General features: G+C 34.5%; 1 protein-coding gene across 1 annotated transcript in view; it reads left to right on the plus strand.

Moving 5' to 3' along the window:
* Kpna3 (karyopherin subunit alpha 3) overlaps positions 1-17,829 on the plus strand; it is an 85,557-nt gene that overhangs the window by 42,340 nt on the left and 25,388 nt on the right. Inside the window, exons 2-6 of the mRNA XM_047553112.1 lie at positions 136-180; positions 16,870-16,959; positions 17,148-17,177; positions 17,264-17,316; positions 17,441-17,536. Of these exons, the coding sequence (XP_047409068.1) occupies positions 136-180; positions 16,870-16,959; positions 17,148-17,177; positions 17,264-17,316; positions 17,441-17,536 (314 nt within the window). The remainder of the gene's footprint in view (positions 1-135; positions 181-16,869; positions 16,960-17,147; positions 17,178-17,263; positions 17,317-17,440; positions 17,537-17,829) is intronic.

Raw genomic sequence — 17,829 nt, forward strand, 5'->3', positions numbered from 1 at the left:
TTTTAGTTCATCATTTAAAATCTGAAAATGATTAGTTCTTAATTCTTAAGATTAAATTGAAGTCTCAAATACCTGAGACCATACTAGCAATATCAATATTTTGCTACTTAAGTAATCTTTTTTTTTCTTTTTTAGACGATGCGAAGACATAGAAATGAAGTGACAGTTGAACTGCGTAAGGTAAGAGTAATATGCATTTAAAGAAAACAAGTTAAAGGATTTTTCTGATGTTAAAATTCTGTATAACTTGAATGAAAATACTGTGACAAATTAATAAGTCATCCCTAAAACACACAGCATAAAAACACATCATTAGTTTATAATGGTATATACTCATAGTATCATCCATTAAGTATACTAGGTACTGTGGGTAGTACTTTATCATCATTGAACTTTCCAAAGATCTGATGAAGTTCGATACTTTTTCCTTCATATCCTCTTTCTGTGGGCTGTGTGCTAGGTAGGATTCCTCTCCCCTTTCCTGTGTAAAAGTTACACATGCTTGTTGGAGATATTTTAGAAAAATAGATGTAGGAAAAACCTTATATCTTACCAATCAAATGCAACTGCTGTTAAAATATTGTCTTACATTAATTTAAGAGTTACTGCCATTAAATTGTGTTTTCTTGCAAACCCATTTTATTTAAAGCAAATATTTAAATTGCCATTCAAGAAGATATACATAATGAATTCCCTCTAGATATATGTACTTTCTAAGAATAGATTTGAAATTTATTTCAGACCCTGGTGTTAATCTTAGATTAGATTCTTGTCCTGATTTAATTCACTTCTAAAACTCCTTCTTATATTAAATTACCATCTTTGAACTTTCAGTTTTAAATAATAATAGGAATGTCTTGATTGTGAAAGTATACACCCTTTCAGACTCTCTAGAACCTTTCAAATCTATAACCTTTACAAAGGAAGAGTGCTGTTTGCCAGATTAATCCATTGATGAGGTTAGAACTCTCATAATTTAGTCACCTCCCAAAGGCCCCACCTCTGAACACTGTTGCATTGGGGACCAAGCCTTCAGCACAAGAACTTTTGGGACACTTTTCAGATGCAAACCATAATATAGGCTGAGGTTTATTAAAACTGGAAATTCAAAGGAGTTTGTCTGAATAACATTTAACTTGAAATATGAAGAATAAATTAAAATTAGCTTTTTTCCCCCAAATATTGACATACTCAAGTTTTGAAGTTTTGCCCAACATCGATGTTTTGCTCATTGGTGTAGTATATAGTTTCTGAATTCCATTCTTCTATACCCCTTACCACTTACTTTTATTTAATTTGAAAATACGTGCTGGTTGCAATATCCTGTTAACAACTTCTCCTCCCCCTTGCCCTTCCACTCCACAACCCCCTGCTACTCCCTGCCATCCTCTGACTTGAACTGAGGGGTGCTTTACCAGTATGCTACACCCAGGCCTTGTTTTTATTTGGGAAAAAAAAAAATTTTTTTTTTTTTTAGACAGGGTTTTGCTAAAGTTTGCTGAAGACGACCTTAGGATGAACTTAGGATGCTCTTGCCTCAACCTCCCTAGTAACTGGAATTACAAGGATACACAACCATGCTCTGCCCAGCTAACTTCTTAATTCCTATATGGACATAACAGTGTTTTGAAAGTCATATTTGCAAGATCTTTCAGATCCTTGGATCATTTGGACCAGAGAAATTAAGTAAGCCTTAGCTTGGTGAATCAAGATCTCCTTGCCAGTCTTAACACTTTGGACTTAACTTCTTTTTAACATTTTATTGATAAATAAAACACATACACAAAAAAGGCTACACATCTTGAGTGTACAGCTAGATGAAGAAGTTTTGTAAAATGAACATGTTACCAGGTCCTAGATTAAGAAAGAGAACACTCTCTGTACTACACACCCCTTCCTAGGCAACATCAACCCCCAAGTCAACCATTATTCTCATTCCTAATGCCCTAGATTATTTTGCCTGTTTTGAACTTTATATAGGTAGAATGATGTGTCCTTTTGCATCTAGTTTTCATTCATTAAATGAAGATCATTCTCCTTAACAGAGCCAGTAGGAATAAAATTGGAATTAATCATTAATTTATTGTCATCTGTTAACATTATACCATTTGTCCCCTCTGCCCCAAATAAATTTTTACTTTCTCTTAATGTTCCAAGCTTGCATTAAAACTTTGATATTAGTTCTGGCATCTACAGAAGCCTCCCCTTGTTTTAAGCTTTTTAGCCTTTCTAATATGTTTATAAATCTAAGGTATTTATATATATATTTTTTTGCTCCTACTTCTATAGTTATACTGCCTTCTGTTTATAGAAGTTAGAATTTGTGGAATTTAAAATTCTTACTTGTTAGAGTACTTTTTTTTTTTTTTTTTTTTTTTTTGGAAAAAGGATAAAGGTTTATTGCTTTCGTAGCAAAGGAGAAATACAGGGACCTCCTGTCCCAGAGGCTGTGATTCTGTCAGCAGAAACAGGGGACTTTTAATTTTTTTAGTTTTACAGTCTGCATTTTGATTCATTGTATACAAATGGGATACAACTTTTCTTTTCTATGGTTGTACACAATGTAGATTCACACCATTCATGTACTCATAAACATACATAGGGTAATACTGTTTCATTCTACTGTCTTTCTGTCCCCAACCCCCTCCCACCCCTTTTTCCTCTACACCATCCAAAGTTCCTTCATTCTTTTCTCCCCCCCACCCCCTGCCACCCCACCTCATTATATATCGTCATCCACTTATCAGAGAAAACATTCAACTTTTGGTTTTTTGGGCTTGGCCTATTTCACTTAGCATGATATTTTCCAACTTCATCCATTTACCAGCAAATGCTATAATTTTATTCTTCTTTATGGCCAAGTAATATTCCTTTGTGTATATATATATGCCACAGTTTCTTTATCCATTTGTCAATTGAAGGGCATCTCGGTTCCACAGTGTAGCTATTATGAATTGAGCTGCTATGAACATTGATGTGACTGCATCACTGTAGTATGCTGATTTAAGTCCTTTGAGTATAAACCGAGGAGTGGAATAGCTGGGTCAACTTGTGGTTCCATTCCAAGTTTTCTGAGGAGTCTCCACACTGCTTTCCAGAGTGGCTGCACCAATTTGAAATTCCACCAGCAATGTATGAGTGTGCCTTTTTCCCCACATCCACGCCAACACTTATTATTGCTTGTGTTCTTGTTAATAGCCATTCTAATTGGAGTTAGATGAAATCTTAGGTTGGTTTTAATTTGCATTTCTCTAATTACTAGGGATGATGAGTACCTTTTCATTTATTTGTTGATCACTTGTATATCTTCTTCTGTGAAGTGTCTGCCCAGTTCCTTAGCCCATTTATTGATTGGGTTCTTTGTATTTGGGGTGTAAAGATTTTAAGTTCTTTATAAACTTTGGAGATGAGTGCTCTGTCTGAAGTGTGTGTGTGGAAAAGATTTTCTCCCACTCGGAACGGGACTTTTAAAGAGGTGATTCAAAGGCTACATTCCTCGTGTTCTCTGTGGGAGTTGTAATTCACTTGTTCGTTTGGGAGGTAGTCATTTCTGAGATCTGGTACCATTCCCAAAGTCTGGGTTACTTCATTCCTGTGGTGGATGTATACTCAAGGACAGATAAATCTGCCTAGGGTGGGAAGAAGGGTAATCCTGTTTCCCCTGAGATTAGAAAGGGGGAGAGATTGGTGAGGAGCTGGGAAGGGAAGAGAAAGAAACCGGGTCCATTTAAAAAATCAGTTGCAAGGGCTGTATTTAAACCATAAGGTGGACCACTGTTACGTTTCCCCACTGTTAATTTCTACATTCCATTTCTATGGAAAAATGGGTGACAACATCTCCAAATTGCTTCCTGCTGAAAGGGAGCGAAGTTGAGGGAAGTAACCCAAAGTCCTTGTTCTCTATCTGGTGGGGCATGGACAGTTTAAGGACATTCAGCATCAGAGCAGTTCATAGAGTACATCTTCCTAAATGTTCACCTTGATTTCCTTAGAAGTGTGTGTGTGTTTTTCTGGATAACATTATTTCTATTCCTATTAATATGATTAGATTCCTGAAAATTCTTGTAGAAGAATTGAAAATGAAATTAAAGAGTTCTCAAGCAGTTCATTATTTCACATTTCAGAATTCCCTACTTAAGGGAATTCTTGAAACAAAACCTAGACTTCAGACAAAGCTTAATTGATTTTGATATGATTCTGAAGAGGTGTGGAGAACCCTTCAAGAGCAGATTAGTTTACTCTTCATGGTCATTGTCTCTCTCTGTTCCCAGTCTTCCTATCTCCATTGAGAAGTGAATCAGTGTTATATGCTGACACTGAAATTCTTGAAAATAAAATAAGAAGGAGCTAGTTCCCAGAGTTTCATTGATGAGCTCTACCCATTTAAGGATTGGTAACTCACTTCACCTGTGGGAAGTTGCTTTGAATATTTCATTTTCTATTAAATTTCAATTCTGTGAGATTACTTCTGTAGTGAAAGGATTCATCTATCCCCTGCAAATGATTCCCAAGTTTTTCCCCTAGCATGTTTCAGAATGCCTAGTAAAGTTTTAGGTATATAATTGGCACTCAATAAATGCTATTATCCAAGAATTAAATCGAATTATTATCTTTTGAAATTTGTACTTTTAGCCAAGCGCAGTGGTGTACGCCTATAATCCCAGTGGCTTGGGAGACTGAGGCAGGAGGATCACAAGTTCAAAACCAGCCTCAACAACTTAGTGAGACCCTGTCTCAAAATGAAAAATAAAAAACAGGCCAGGGATGTGGGTCTATAGTTAAATGCCCCTGGGTTCAATCCCTAGTAAAAATATATAAATAAAAATTTTTTTTAAAAATTATACTTAAATTATTTATTGAAGAAAATTCTTCATCTGTGACAGGTTAGAGAATTTGTGCCCAATGTAAAACAGGGCACTACTTTTAGAGCCAGATAAATAGAAAGATACCCTTTGTTCATTGGTTGGAAGATTTAATATTGTTAAAATATTCCAGCTACCCAAAGTGATCTATTCCATTTCCTTTTCACAGAAACAGAAAGTCAATTCTAAAATTCATATGAAACCACAAAGACCCTGAATATAACAAAGCAATCTAAAGCAAAAGAACAAAGCCAGTGGCATTGTACTCTTTGAAAATCTACTATAAAAGTATAGTAATCAAAGCAGCACGGTAGCGACATAAAAACAGGCACGTAGACCAATGGAACAGAATAGAGAGCTGAGAAATAAATCCACATGTTCACGGTCAATTGATTTACAACAGTGGTGCCAGTTTTCAACAGTGGGGAAAGGACAGTCTCTTCAATAAATGTTGTTGGGAAAACTGGATATCTATATGTGGAAGAATGAAATTAGACCCTTACCTCATATAATATACAAAAACCAATTCAAAATGAGGTAAAGATTTAAACAAAAGGCTGGAACCTTTGACATTACTAGAAGAAAACGCCAGGGAAGAGCTCCATGACATTGGTCTGGGCAGTTTTCCCCTGGATGTGACCCAAAAAGCACAGGAAATGAAAGTAAAAGTAGATGGGATTACATCAGACTAAAAAGCTACACAGCAAAGGAAGCAATTAACAGAGTGAAGAGACAATCTATGAAATGGGAGGAAATATTTGCAAGTCATGCATCTGATAAAGGGTTATTATCCAAAATGTAAAGAACTCAAATTCAGTAGCAAGAAAACAAATTACCTGACCAAAATTTGGACAAAGATCCTGGATAAACATATTTTAAAAAGAAAATAAAAACCAAAATTAAACAAAAAGCATACAAATGACCACAGGTATATAAAAAAATGTTCAATATCACTAATCATCGGAGAAATCAAGACTCCAATGAAATACCACCTCATACCTGTTAAAATGATCCTGAGTGTTGGTTGAGGATATGGAGAAAAGGGAAACCTTACACATGGTTAATAATGTAAATTAAGTACAGCCTTTATGGAAAACAGAATGAAGTTTCCTTAAAAAATTAAAAAATAGAACTACCATATGATCCAGCAGTCTCACTGCTGAGAATATGTATTTCCAGTGGAAAAAGCAAAGGAAATGGAAGTCAGTGTGTCAAAGAGGTACCTGCACACTCATGTTCATTGCAGCATTATTCTCATGTGGCAAGATATGGGATCAACCTAAGCATTCATCAATAGATGAATGAGTGGACAAAATGTGGTATATATGCACAATTCAGCCATTTAAAAAGAAGGCAGTCCTGCTATTTTCAACATAGGTCAATCTGGAGGGCATTCGGTTTATTAAGTGAAATATGCCAGGCACAGAACGATAAATGCTCCATGATCTCACTTATTCGTGGAATCTAAAAAAGTTGAACACACAGAAGTAGATAGTAGAATGGTGGTTACCAAGGGTTTTAGGAGCATGGGGTGAGATAATGGCTAAAAGATATGAATTGTCAGATAGGAGAAATAAGTTCAAGAAATCTATTGTAAAATAATGTTGGCTATATTTAATATTAATGTGTCCTTGAAGTTCTGCTGAGATATTAAGTGTTTTCACCACAAAAAATAAGTCCGAGTAATGCATTTGTTAGCTCATAGCCATTGCATAATGTACACACATTTCAAAACATCATGTTGTACACAATAAATACATGCAATTTTTATCAATTAAAAAATTTTTAAGTAAATTTTCCACCTAAATAACTGAACTAAATAGTACACTTATTTTCACCATTGATTTACATTCTGTCCTAAGCTCCTTGTCTTTAGTAGACTTATAACAACTAGTTTGAGGACTACCAGCCAATCAGAGGGCCACACTTTGAATAACACTGATACTGATCAAAATTGAGAATGAAATCTAGTCTGTTAATATATACTGTTTGCCTGACCTCTGACTCTTTCTGTATGAATTCTTACTAATTTTTTCTTTTTAACCTCCTTGCTCCCTTCCTTTCCTATTTAGTTAGGCTTTTATGCCTCAGCACTTGCACAGATGTCTGTACTCCTGTTCATATCACATTGTAGACAGAATTACATAGGAATTAAGTAACTTACCTTAAGTCACAGGCTAAATGGCAGTTCTCTTAACCTTTATGTTACAATGCTCAGTGTAAATGTTTGCTTGGTAAATAGTTCTTTATAAGTTGAGAATCAGTCCAAAATCTGTTACTGGTATTTTCAACTTTGGCACATTATTTAAACTTGATATAATTTTCTTTTCAGTCAGGCTGTTAGTACTAAAGAGGAGACATTAGGAGCTTACTTTAAAAAACCACTGAAGTACCTCATTTGGCTGATCAGATCTAGTATTTATTTTAGTTGTTTGACTTTTTGGCAAAATATCTCTTTTAAAAAATAAATTCCCTTATTAACAGATTAAAGGAGAAAGATCATACAAGCATGTCAATTAATGGAAGAAAAACATTTGACAAAATCCAGTATTCATTTCTCATAAAAATCATTCAGCCTTTTAGGAATGGGAAAAATTTACCTCATCTTGATAAATGAGCACTGTGAATTTCTTAATGGTGAAAGACGAATGCTTTCCCCTAAGATTTCAGAACAAGGCAAGGGTGTCCATTCTTAACTGATGTTATTCCATACAGAGCTGGAAGTTCTAGCCAGTGCTTTAAGTCAAGAAAAACAAATAAAAGACATATAGTTTGGAAAAGAAGATATAAAATGACCCATATCTGCAGGTGACATGAGTATCTATGTAGAAAATCCCAAGAGGGGGCTGGGGTTGTAGTTCAGTGGTAGAGTGCTTACCTAGTATGTATGAGGCACCCTGGGTTCAATCCCCAGCACCACATAAAACTAAATAAACAAAATAAAGGTATTATGTCCACCTACAACTACATATAAATATACATATATATAAAGAAAATCCTAAGAGATCTATAAAAAAGCTCCTAAGGTCTAATAAGTGAGTTTAGCAAGGTTGCAGAATAAAGAAACACAAAAATCAATCATTTATATATAGTAACTACATGCAGAAACCAAACTTTAAAATGTAATACCATTTGTAGTCATTTCAAAGAAAATAAAATACTTTGGTATACATTAATATAATGTACAGGATTTGTATATTGATTACAAAATGCTAATGAGAGAACTCAAACCAGACTTATGTAAGTGGAGAGAAATTTACCACATTTATGAATTGAAAGTCTCAACATAGTAAAGGTGTCAGTTATTCCTAAATGCACTATCTATAGAAAGCTTACCAAGATTTTTTATAGAAATAGACAAGGTTATTTAAAATGTATCTGGAAAGGCACAGACTCTGGAATAGCTAAAACAGTATTGACAAAGAAAAATAAAATAGGAAGAATTGCTTCACCCAGTATGAAAGCTTAAAGTGGGTCAATATAGTAATCAATACTGTGTTGTTTTGGCAGAAGGATGGGTACATAGATCAGTACAATAGAAGATAGAACCTGGAAATGGACTCTCAACTAATTTTGGGCAAAGGTACAAAACCAAAGCAATGGAGGAAGGGTGGCCTTTTCAACAAATGATTTTAGAGTAATTGAACGTCCATAGGACAAAATAATACCTCAACCTATAAATCTCACATCTTTGAGTGTGAATGAGATGCATCATAAATTGAAATGTGAAGGACAAAACTATAAAACTTTGAGGGAAGAAAACATGGGAGAAAGCTGGGCATGGTGGCGCACACCTGTGATCCCAGTGACTCAGGAGGCTGAGGAAGGAAGATCACAAGTTCAAAGCCAGCCTCAGCAATTTAGTGAGGTCCTTATCAGCTTAGCGAGACCCTGTCTCTAAAAAAACCAAAAATACAAAGGGCTGGGGAAGTGGCTTAGTGATTAAATGCCCCTTGGTTCAATCCCTGGTATCAAAACCAAAACAAACATGGGAGAAATCTTAAGGATCGAGGGCCAGAAAGAGTACTTAGACTTCACCATAGAAGCATTATCCATAAAAAGACAGATTGATAAATTGGACCTGAGTGAATTAAAAATTTTATGCTGAGAAGGCCATGCAAAAAAGATGAAAAGACAAGCTAGTTAGTGGAAAAAAATAACTGCAAACCATATACCCAATAAAGGACTAATATCCAGGATATTTACTGAACTCTTAAAACTCAGTAGTAAAAAAAGAGAAAACAACACAATTGGATAATAGGCAAAAATGTGAAGAGTCATTTCATTTAAGGGAATACGCAGCTGGCAAATAAACACCTGAAAAGACGTTTATTATTGGCCATCAGGGAAATAGAGATTATAAAAGTACAACTACACATCTATCAGTGTGGTTAAAATAAAAACTAGTGATAACACCAAATGCTGGTGAGACATGAAGATACTGGATCGTTCATTTGTTGCTGATGGATGTGAAATGGTACTATCACTTTAGAAGACCATTCAGCTGCTTTTATCTAAACATGAAACCTCTGCGACCTAGCAGTCACACTCCTGGGCATTTATCCCAAAGAAATGAAAACTTATGTTCATATAAAACTTGTGCATGAATGTTTATAGGAGCTTTATTTGTAATAGTCAAAATTCAGAAGCAAAGCAAGTGAACTTTTAAGGGCAAATTGTTAAACTGTGATATGTCTGAAGTTGGCAATAAAAAGAACAAAATATCAATACAACCAACAACCTGTATGAGTCTCCAGATAATTATACTGAGTCAAAAAGTACCATCATAAGACAGTTACGTAGTGTGAAATTCCATTTTATGTAACGTTTTTTAAATGACAGAATTTCGGAAATGTAATACAAATAGTGGTTGCCTGGGATTAGATATGAGAATAGGGAAATGAGAAGGAGATGGGTTTGCTTATGAAAGGGCAACAGGTAAGCATTTTGTGTTTTGGGACTCTTTAACACCTTTTTTTTTTTTTTTTTTTTTTTTTGTGGTTGTAGATGGTCAGCATGCCTTTATTTTATTTATTTATTTTTATGTGGTGCTGAGGATTGAACCCAGTGCCTCACACGTGCTAGGTGAACACCCTGCCAGTGAGCTCCAGCATCAGGCCCTCGTTAGCATCTTGACAGTGGTAGTGAACACATGAACCTATATGGGTTGATAAAATTGTGCAGAATTTACACCTACACAGGCACACAAATGCATGTAAAGTGGGAATTCTGAATAAGATTGATGAACTAAATCATTGTCAACATTCCAATATTGTAGTTTTGCCAAATGCTACCATTGGAGGAACCTAGCCACATAGGTACAAGGGGTCATTCTTTGTGTGTTTGTGTGCGTGTGTGTGCACATGTGTGCTGCTGGGATTGAACTTGTGCATGTGGGATTGGCCTTGTGCATGTGAGGCAAACACTCTACCAAATGAGCTATAACCCCAGCCTGGGGTCATTCTTTATTATGTTTTACAACTGCACACTAGCATCTACGGTTATCTCAATAAAATTCTCAGTTATAAAAAAAAGTAAAAAGAAAAGCCTAAGTTGGTAAATAGAATCCCCAAAAAGCTGCTGTTTGAAATGAACAATTAAATGATCCTGCAGACCAGGCCTAGTGGTACATACCTGTAATTCCAACAACTTCAGAGGCTGAGGCAGGATGGTTGCAAATTTGAGGCCAGCTTCAGCAACTTCGTAGGACTCTGTCTCAAGGGCTGAGGATGTATTTCAGTGGTAAAGCACTCCTGGGTTCAATCCCCAGTACAAAAAACAGACAAAAACAAAAAACCTCATGGGTGGAATATCTTTGTAACCAGCTAGCAATAATGTTGTTTTACAAGTGTTAATGTTAAGTGGACAGTCTGTCTTGTGAGCATTTTACTTCTCTGGAATCAGTTAGATACAACTGGAGTTATGCTACTACTTAAAAACAAAACAAAACAAAACAAAAAACAAGCATTGGATATAGCTAAGAAAACAGTCTCTGTAGTCACTATGTGAGTTCCAGTCTTGACTCTGATATTTCCTATTTATGTAGTTTTTAATTTAGCCAGGTTTCTTGTATTTCCTTTTACTGATCTGCAAGAATAAGGATTTTAGTTTTAGGAGAACTAAAACTAGATAAGGATTTAAGAGGAGAGTATATAAAAACGGATTTGTTTCTTATTTTGGGTTTTAGTGAAACTGATAAGTAAAATTTCCATCCTTTTAAGGTATTTGAGTACTGGGGATTGAATCCAGGGATACTTTGCCATTGAGCTTCATTTCCAGTCCTTTGTATGTTTTATTTGGAGACAGGATCTTTCTAAATTGTTGAGTCTGGCTTTGAATTTGCAATCCTCCAGCCATAACCTTCTGAGTCTCTGGGATTACAGGTATCTGCCACCATGCCTGACTCCTTTTAAGATTTATATAAAGTGACTCTTCTCTTGTTTGACAAATTTAAGTGTAGAATTGCAGGCTACTTTTTCCAGATGGAAAGAGAAATTTGGAAATGAAAAAGAAGTACTGTATCTATAAATTAATAAACAGAGAACTTATTTACTCAACATTAGGTTAAAACATAAAAAATCTCTGTATAACCTTTTTGACCTATGAAGTGGCAATTTGTTGTGCTTGAATATGGTAGAAAACAAAATCTGAAAAGAGTGGATGCTGAAACATAACGGGAAGGGGTAAAGAAAGAATGGTAGAACGTTGGATTGTGTAGAGGGAAATAAGGGGAGAGAGTGGGGGAAGGAAAGATGGTGGAATGAGACAACATTACCCTATGTACATGTATGATTACACGAATGATGTGACTACATCATGTACTACCAAGATATGAAAAGTTGTACTCCATTTGTGTACAATGAATCAAAATGCATTCTGCTGTCATGTATAACTAAATAAAGCAAACAATTTTAAAAAAGCAAAATCTGAAAAGAATTAAATATAGTATGTGATTAATAGGTCAATAATGAATTTTTAAAGGAACTCAAGAAATTATCTAATCTAGGTGGGTGTTTGAAAATAGGTGGGTATTGAAATTGGGCTAATACACATACCCCCTGAACTCCCCTACACATGACAAAAGAAAGGACGCCTTTTATGTGTGCTTAATATATTGTAGTGCAACTTTCAGGAGGGCAAAAATCTCTTGGGTGTGTCAAGTGAATGGATAATTCAAGTTGTTACTAGTGAGTTTTTTGCTTAATTTCTTGATTACTGCTGCCATTGTTCTGAGTGGTGCTAGGGATTGAACCCAGGGCCTTGCATATGCCTGGCACATGATGTAGCACAGCTACATAGCCTCAAATTACTGGTTTTGGTGAAGTTTCCTTTAATGATTAATCATATCATGTTACCTTTCCTTGGCTTGTACATGTCTTCAAAAAGTATGGTTCTTGTGCCCTAGATATTTTGGCTTATGTTAGGTCGATTTCAGTTTAAATTCAGAGGTTATCTAATTGTTGATGAAAGAAACAACTTACTAAGAAGCTGTAGTATATGCCCAATAACCTGCCCACATACATATAAAATAAAAATGGCAAAATTAGGAGAAATTTGTCAAAGATCTAATAACTGTGGGAGACTTTCTTCTTAGTAATGCATAAACACAGTTATAGGAGTTAGTTTAATTCACAGGTTTTGACTAAAAACATATAAAACTACATACATACTTGAAAACTGATTTTGTGATAATATGAAACTATAGTTTCCAAACTATTCCCTGAGATACTCTTGGATACCGCAGTGAACTCAGAGAGACCTTGGGATACTATAAAATTTGAAAGAAACACAGTGAAATCCTTCAGGTATCATGGAACTGTTAGATCTTGAGATTGTTGAACATTCAAGCACTCTGTATTCCTTTCAATCACATATTTTCTCTTAAGTAATTTTTTCTTTCAAATTATACATTTTAATTTTTGCCAGAAAAAGACATATACATCATGAACTGCCAGGTACTTCCTTTAGCCTACAGTGTGGACTGAGAAAGTTTGAGAACTTCTGGTACAAAGCAGATGTCAGCTGATACCAGTGTATTATACAGGACATGTTCTCTGACCACAGTGTGATTAATTTAGAAATCAGAGGAGAAGGCAGTTACAAAAACCTCGTAGTTGTGAAAGTTTTAAAGCATTTCTGAACACATTGGGCACCAACAAAATTTCATGTCAGAACCTGTAGGATGTAGTTAAACGGTAGGTACTTGATAGGAGAAATTCATAGCAAGTAGAGAGAAGGAACAGATAAGTAATGTCAGGAATTTTAAGAGGCATATTAATATAATTATAGCATATATTTTAAAACATTAGTACATCAGTAGTTCTTACTGCATAATAAACCATTCCAAAACTTGGCATCCTGAAATAATGGCCATTTAATTTACTTAACAGTTCTCTGGGTTGACAGAAGGTTTTTTGGTCTGGGAAAGTTCAGTTCCTTTCTTCTGGGTTCCTTTCTTGTCTCTGGTCAGTTGATGGGTTGTTTGGTGACTACATGATATAGGATGATCTCCTTGTGTGGGTGTTGGCCGGGACCTCAGTTATCTTCCACAGTGCCTCATCCTTCACTGAATCTGTTGTTCACATGATGGTTTCAGAAAAAGAAGAGCAAGGGGAAGGGTGTTCCCTGACATGTCAGCACTTTTCAAGTCTGCTTGCTTAATTATCTCCTTGCCAAAGCAAGTCACACAGTGGGGCCAGCTGTCAGCATAGAACTGTACTACCCAAAGGTGTGGGTATGGAAAGGGGAATTATTGTCATTTTTATCAGGAGGAGTCTACCATAATTTGAATATGAGCAACATTGTGCCAACGAATTTGAGACTAAACTGAAGTGATTTGTTTTCTAGGAGAGGAAAAGAAAAAAAAAAAAAAAAAAAAAAACTACCCAGCAGATTGAAGAATGTATAAAAAATAGGAATATATCTAAAAACAAATAAATTTTTATCAGTAGCTTTAAATGTAGCTTCTGCCAATCCTCCTGCAAAAGAAAAGTTGTAGTTTTACAGGTAGCATTTTAACCAGACATTCAGGGAACAGATAATTTTTGCTTTATTAAATGATTTCAGAGGAAGTGAAAAGGGAACACTTCTCATCTCATCTTATGAAACTAGAACAACTATGACCCCAAGTTCCAGACCAAAAGAGTCTGAGAAAAGATGCTTGTCAGCCAGTTTCACTTGGAAAAATAGAGGAAGAAAAATCCTAAATAAAATATTTATAAATTAAATTCAATTTACTTTAAAAAAAAAAAAAAAAAAGGTTTATTCCAGAACTTTCAAGGATAGTTTAACATTAGAAAAGCAACTATTTACCACATTTATAGGCAAAAAGGGAAAATTATATGCCCATTTCATTAGATGCCAAAGAAGTGCAATTTAATAAAATTAAAAACACATTCATGGCTTAAAAGGGAAAAAAAAACTTAACAAATTAGGAATAGATAGGAACTTTCTTCCTAAACAAAGGCTGTCTACTAAAAATGATAGCACACCTCATTCATAGAGATAAATTGCTATTCCTAGAACAGGATCTGTGTATATAGAAGGTTTTAGTTGTATTTATACTTTATGTTACTTCCATGCTTGAAATACCTGGGAGAATAGGAATGATGGAGTAAGTTTCTGGAAAGACCTTTGGAAGTTTGATTGTTTAGTTTCTAGAAAGGTTAGAGGAAATAAAGAATGAAAACAGTAGGGGATTAGGGTTAAAATAATTTAGGTGGGGAGTTAGTTTGCTGATAAATTTTATTGAAACCTTTAATTTGAATTGAATCAAAGAGATGTTTAAATTACTGTATTATATAATAGATTTTTAAAATTATATATTACAGAATACTGTATATTGTATGTTTTTAAAATAATTTGAAACAATTTCATTTAAAGTTGCAAGAATGGTACAAAAAAGCACCATTGTATCCTTCACTTGGTACCCAGTTTCCTTGGATTGTTATTATTTTTCCATATTTGACTCATTCTTTCTTTTTATTTATCTATATAAATTAATACTAGTTAATAAACTAAATGAATATTGTAAACTAATGATTAGTCTATATGTTTTTTTCTTCAAACCAAATTATAAGCATGATGCCCCATTACCCTTAATATAGCAGTTGATATTTTATAAAAGGAGACACTTTCCCATGTGACCACAATACATTTATCAGATTAACATAGGTAACATTTTGTCATCTAGTCCACAGACCTGACTCAGATTTTGCAAATTTTTCCATAATGGACTTTATAAATCAGAGATCCAATCTAAGATCAGACGTTGCATTTCACTGTCATGTTTCTTTGGTTTCCTTCAATTTGATGCTGTTCCTCAGTCTTTATCTTTCATGATTACACCTTTAAAGAGGATAGGTCTCCTTTTTGTGGAACAGCAGATTTAGGTTTGACTTTTCTGAGATTATTTATGGGTTTTGGTCAGGAATACAACAAAGTAGTAGTGTTTTTCTCATTGCACCAGACCAGGGGCACACAGTGTTGAATTGTCTTTTGCTGTATATTGTCTTTTGCTGTATATTTTTTTCACTTGGTCAAGAATACCATTTCAGGTGTTCCATTTGTAAATTAATAACTATTCTGTGGACATAATTTGAGACAATGTAAAACATCAGTGTTCAGATTTAAATGTTTATAAGATGCTTTAATTAAAAAATCATTTGAAATTGGTTATTTGGGTAATTACTAAAGAAGGGTACTGTGATATAAGTGGGAATGAATGATAAATGAATGATAAGTGTATTTATAGGCATCGGTTTGTTTAATCATACTTGCTTACATGTAAATAGCACAAAAATTGGTGACACCTGGTGTGGTGCACGCATATAAACCCAGCGGCCCCAGGGGAGGCTGAGGCAGGAGGATTGTGAGTTCAAAACCAGCCTCAGCAACTTAACTTAGGCCCTAAGCAACTCAGTGAGACCCTGTCTCTAAATAAAATACAGTGGTTAAGCACCCCTGGGTTCAATCCCCAGTACTGTCCCCGCCCCCATAAAAAAGAAGTGGTGCCATGAAGATTAGTCATTATGTTTTTAGTGTTAATTTTGTTTGACCTGAATTGTCATGAATATTTAATACCTCTTCAGTAATGTTATAATCACTTGAATAAATAGTATTTTTAACACTAAAAGTATATCCTTTGGAATTTTAATTTGAAAAGGATATTAGAAGTCATTTAGCCAGTCTTTTGATCTTATTTATTGGCACTGGGCATTGAATCCTGGGTCTCATGCATAAACACTACTACTGAGCTACACCCCCAGCCCTTTTTATTTTATTATTTATTTGTTTATTTATTTATGATACAGAGGATTGAACCCAGAGGTGCTCTGCCACTAAGCTACATCTCCAGTCCTTTTCTATATTTTATTTTGAGACGGGGTCTTGCTAAGTTCCCCAGAATGGCCTCAAACTTGGGATCCTCCTGCCTTAGTACAGGAATTATAGGTTTGCACCACCATGCTTTGTTTTCATTAATTCTACAGCAAACTAAAAACAGAAATTGGTGATTTACCCAGAGTTACATAATGTATGAAACAGTATAGTTACTATGACAAAGTTGAGATCTCATAAAATATAGAAATGTATTTATTTGCTAGTAGAGAATTCTTGTTTGTAAAAGCTAGATAGTAAGAGTTTAAATCCGAAATGATGGCAAGGTAAGTGACATTCATGTTAATGAATTCCCCTCCCTACACCCCCGCCCCCCCAAATATGTACACACCTTAACATTTGAGCCTTGAGATCTTCCTTTTTAAGCTGACTTAGTAAATTGCTTCAGGCAACTCAGTGCAGAATACTTGACCTAGCATATGTAAGGCCCTGATTTCCATTCCCAGCACTGAAAAGAAAGAAAAAGAAAACTGGTATATTAGTTAAAATATATTTGCTGCATGCTTATGATAGTATTGTATCCCCAAATTAAAGTTGAAATAATTTCAATGAATATTTTCACTAACAGTAGCCCTCATGAGTTCTTAAGCATTTATTGGTTACCTTTCAGAACAAAAGAGATGAACACTTACTGAAAAAGAGAAATGTTCCCCAAGAAGAAAGTTTAGAAGATTCAGATGTTGATGCTGATTTTAAAGCAGTAAGTTAATTTGTTCTTACAAAGTATATTTAAAATAAATTTTAGAGTAACCAGAACTTCATTTTTTAATGTAAGACCAATTTGATAAAGACAAAGCATGTTAGCTCTAACTTTAGCTGGTAGCTATTTAATGAATGTAGTTTTGCTAATAAACTATTCTGAACTATCGTTTTTTTCTTCTTTTTAAGCAAAATGTAACACTAGAAGCTATATTACAGGTATGTTGTTAATTTAATATTATCAATTGGAAGTTTTTTTAAATAGATTCTTTTAAAATTTCTGAAATACACATTTGGTTTTACAGAATGCCACAAGCGATAACCCAGTGGTCCAGTTGAGTGCTGTCCAGGCAGCAAGGTAAATACTAATTTGTCCAGTGAAAGAGTTATATCTCCAGTGTTTTAGCTGATAGACTAGGATGAGTACATTATTATTTCTGTTCATAGTTTGAAAATTATAACAATTTTTTTTCTTTTTATAGAAAACTATTATCCAGTGACAGAAACCCACCAATTGATGACCTCATAAAATCTGGGATTTTACCAATTTTAGTCAAATGTCTAGAGAGGGATGATAAGTAAGTATGGATTTAATTCCCTATTTGCTTTTTTCCAGTTAATTTAAGATCTTGGATTGTTTTCTAGCCAAGAGGTTCAATTTGGTTTTGCATTTATTATGTTCTTAATTGTCATGCCTTTTTATAGTAGTTTTCTAATTCTGTGATCATATTCAACAGACCAAAAGTACTTTTCTTTTTAGTTTCTGAAATATATATTTTATAGAAAATATTTAGCTCCTGGGTATTTGCCTATTTTAATCTATCTTGAAGACTATAAAGTCTTTGTTATTTTTTTTTTAATTAGTAATACT

This window comes from Sciurus carolinensis, chromosome 5 (assembly GCF_902686445.1).
Source record: "Sciurus carolinensis chromosome 5, mSciCar1.2, whole genome shotgun sequence".
Lineage (NCBI taxonomy): Eukaryota > Metazoa > Chordata > Mammalia > Rodentia > Sciuridae > Sciurus > Sciurus carolinensis.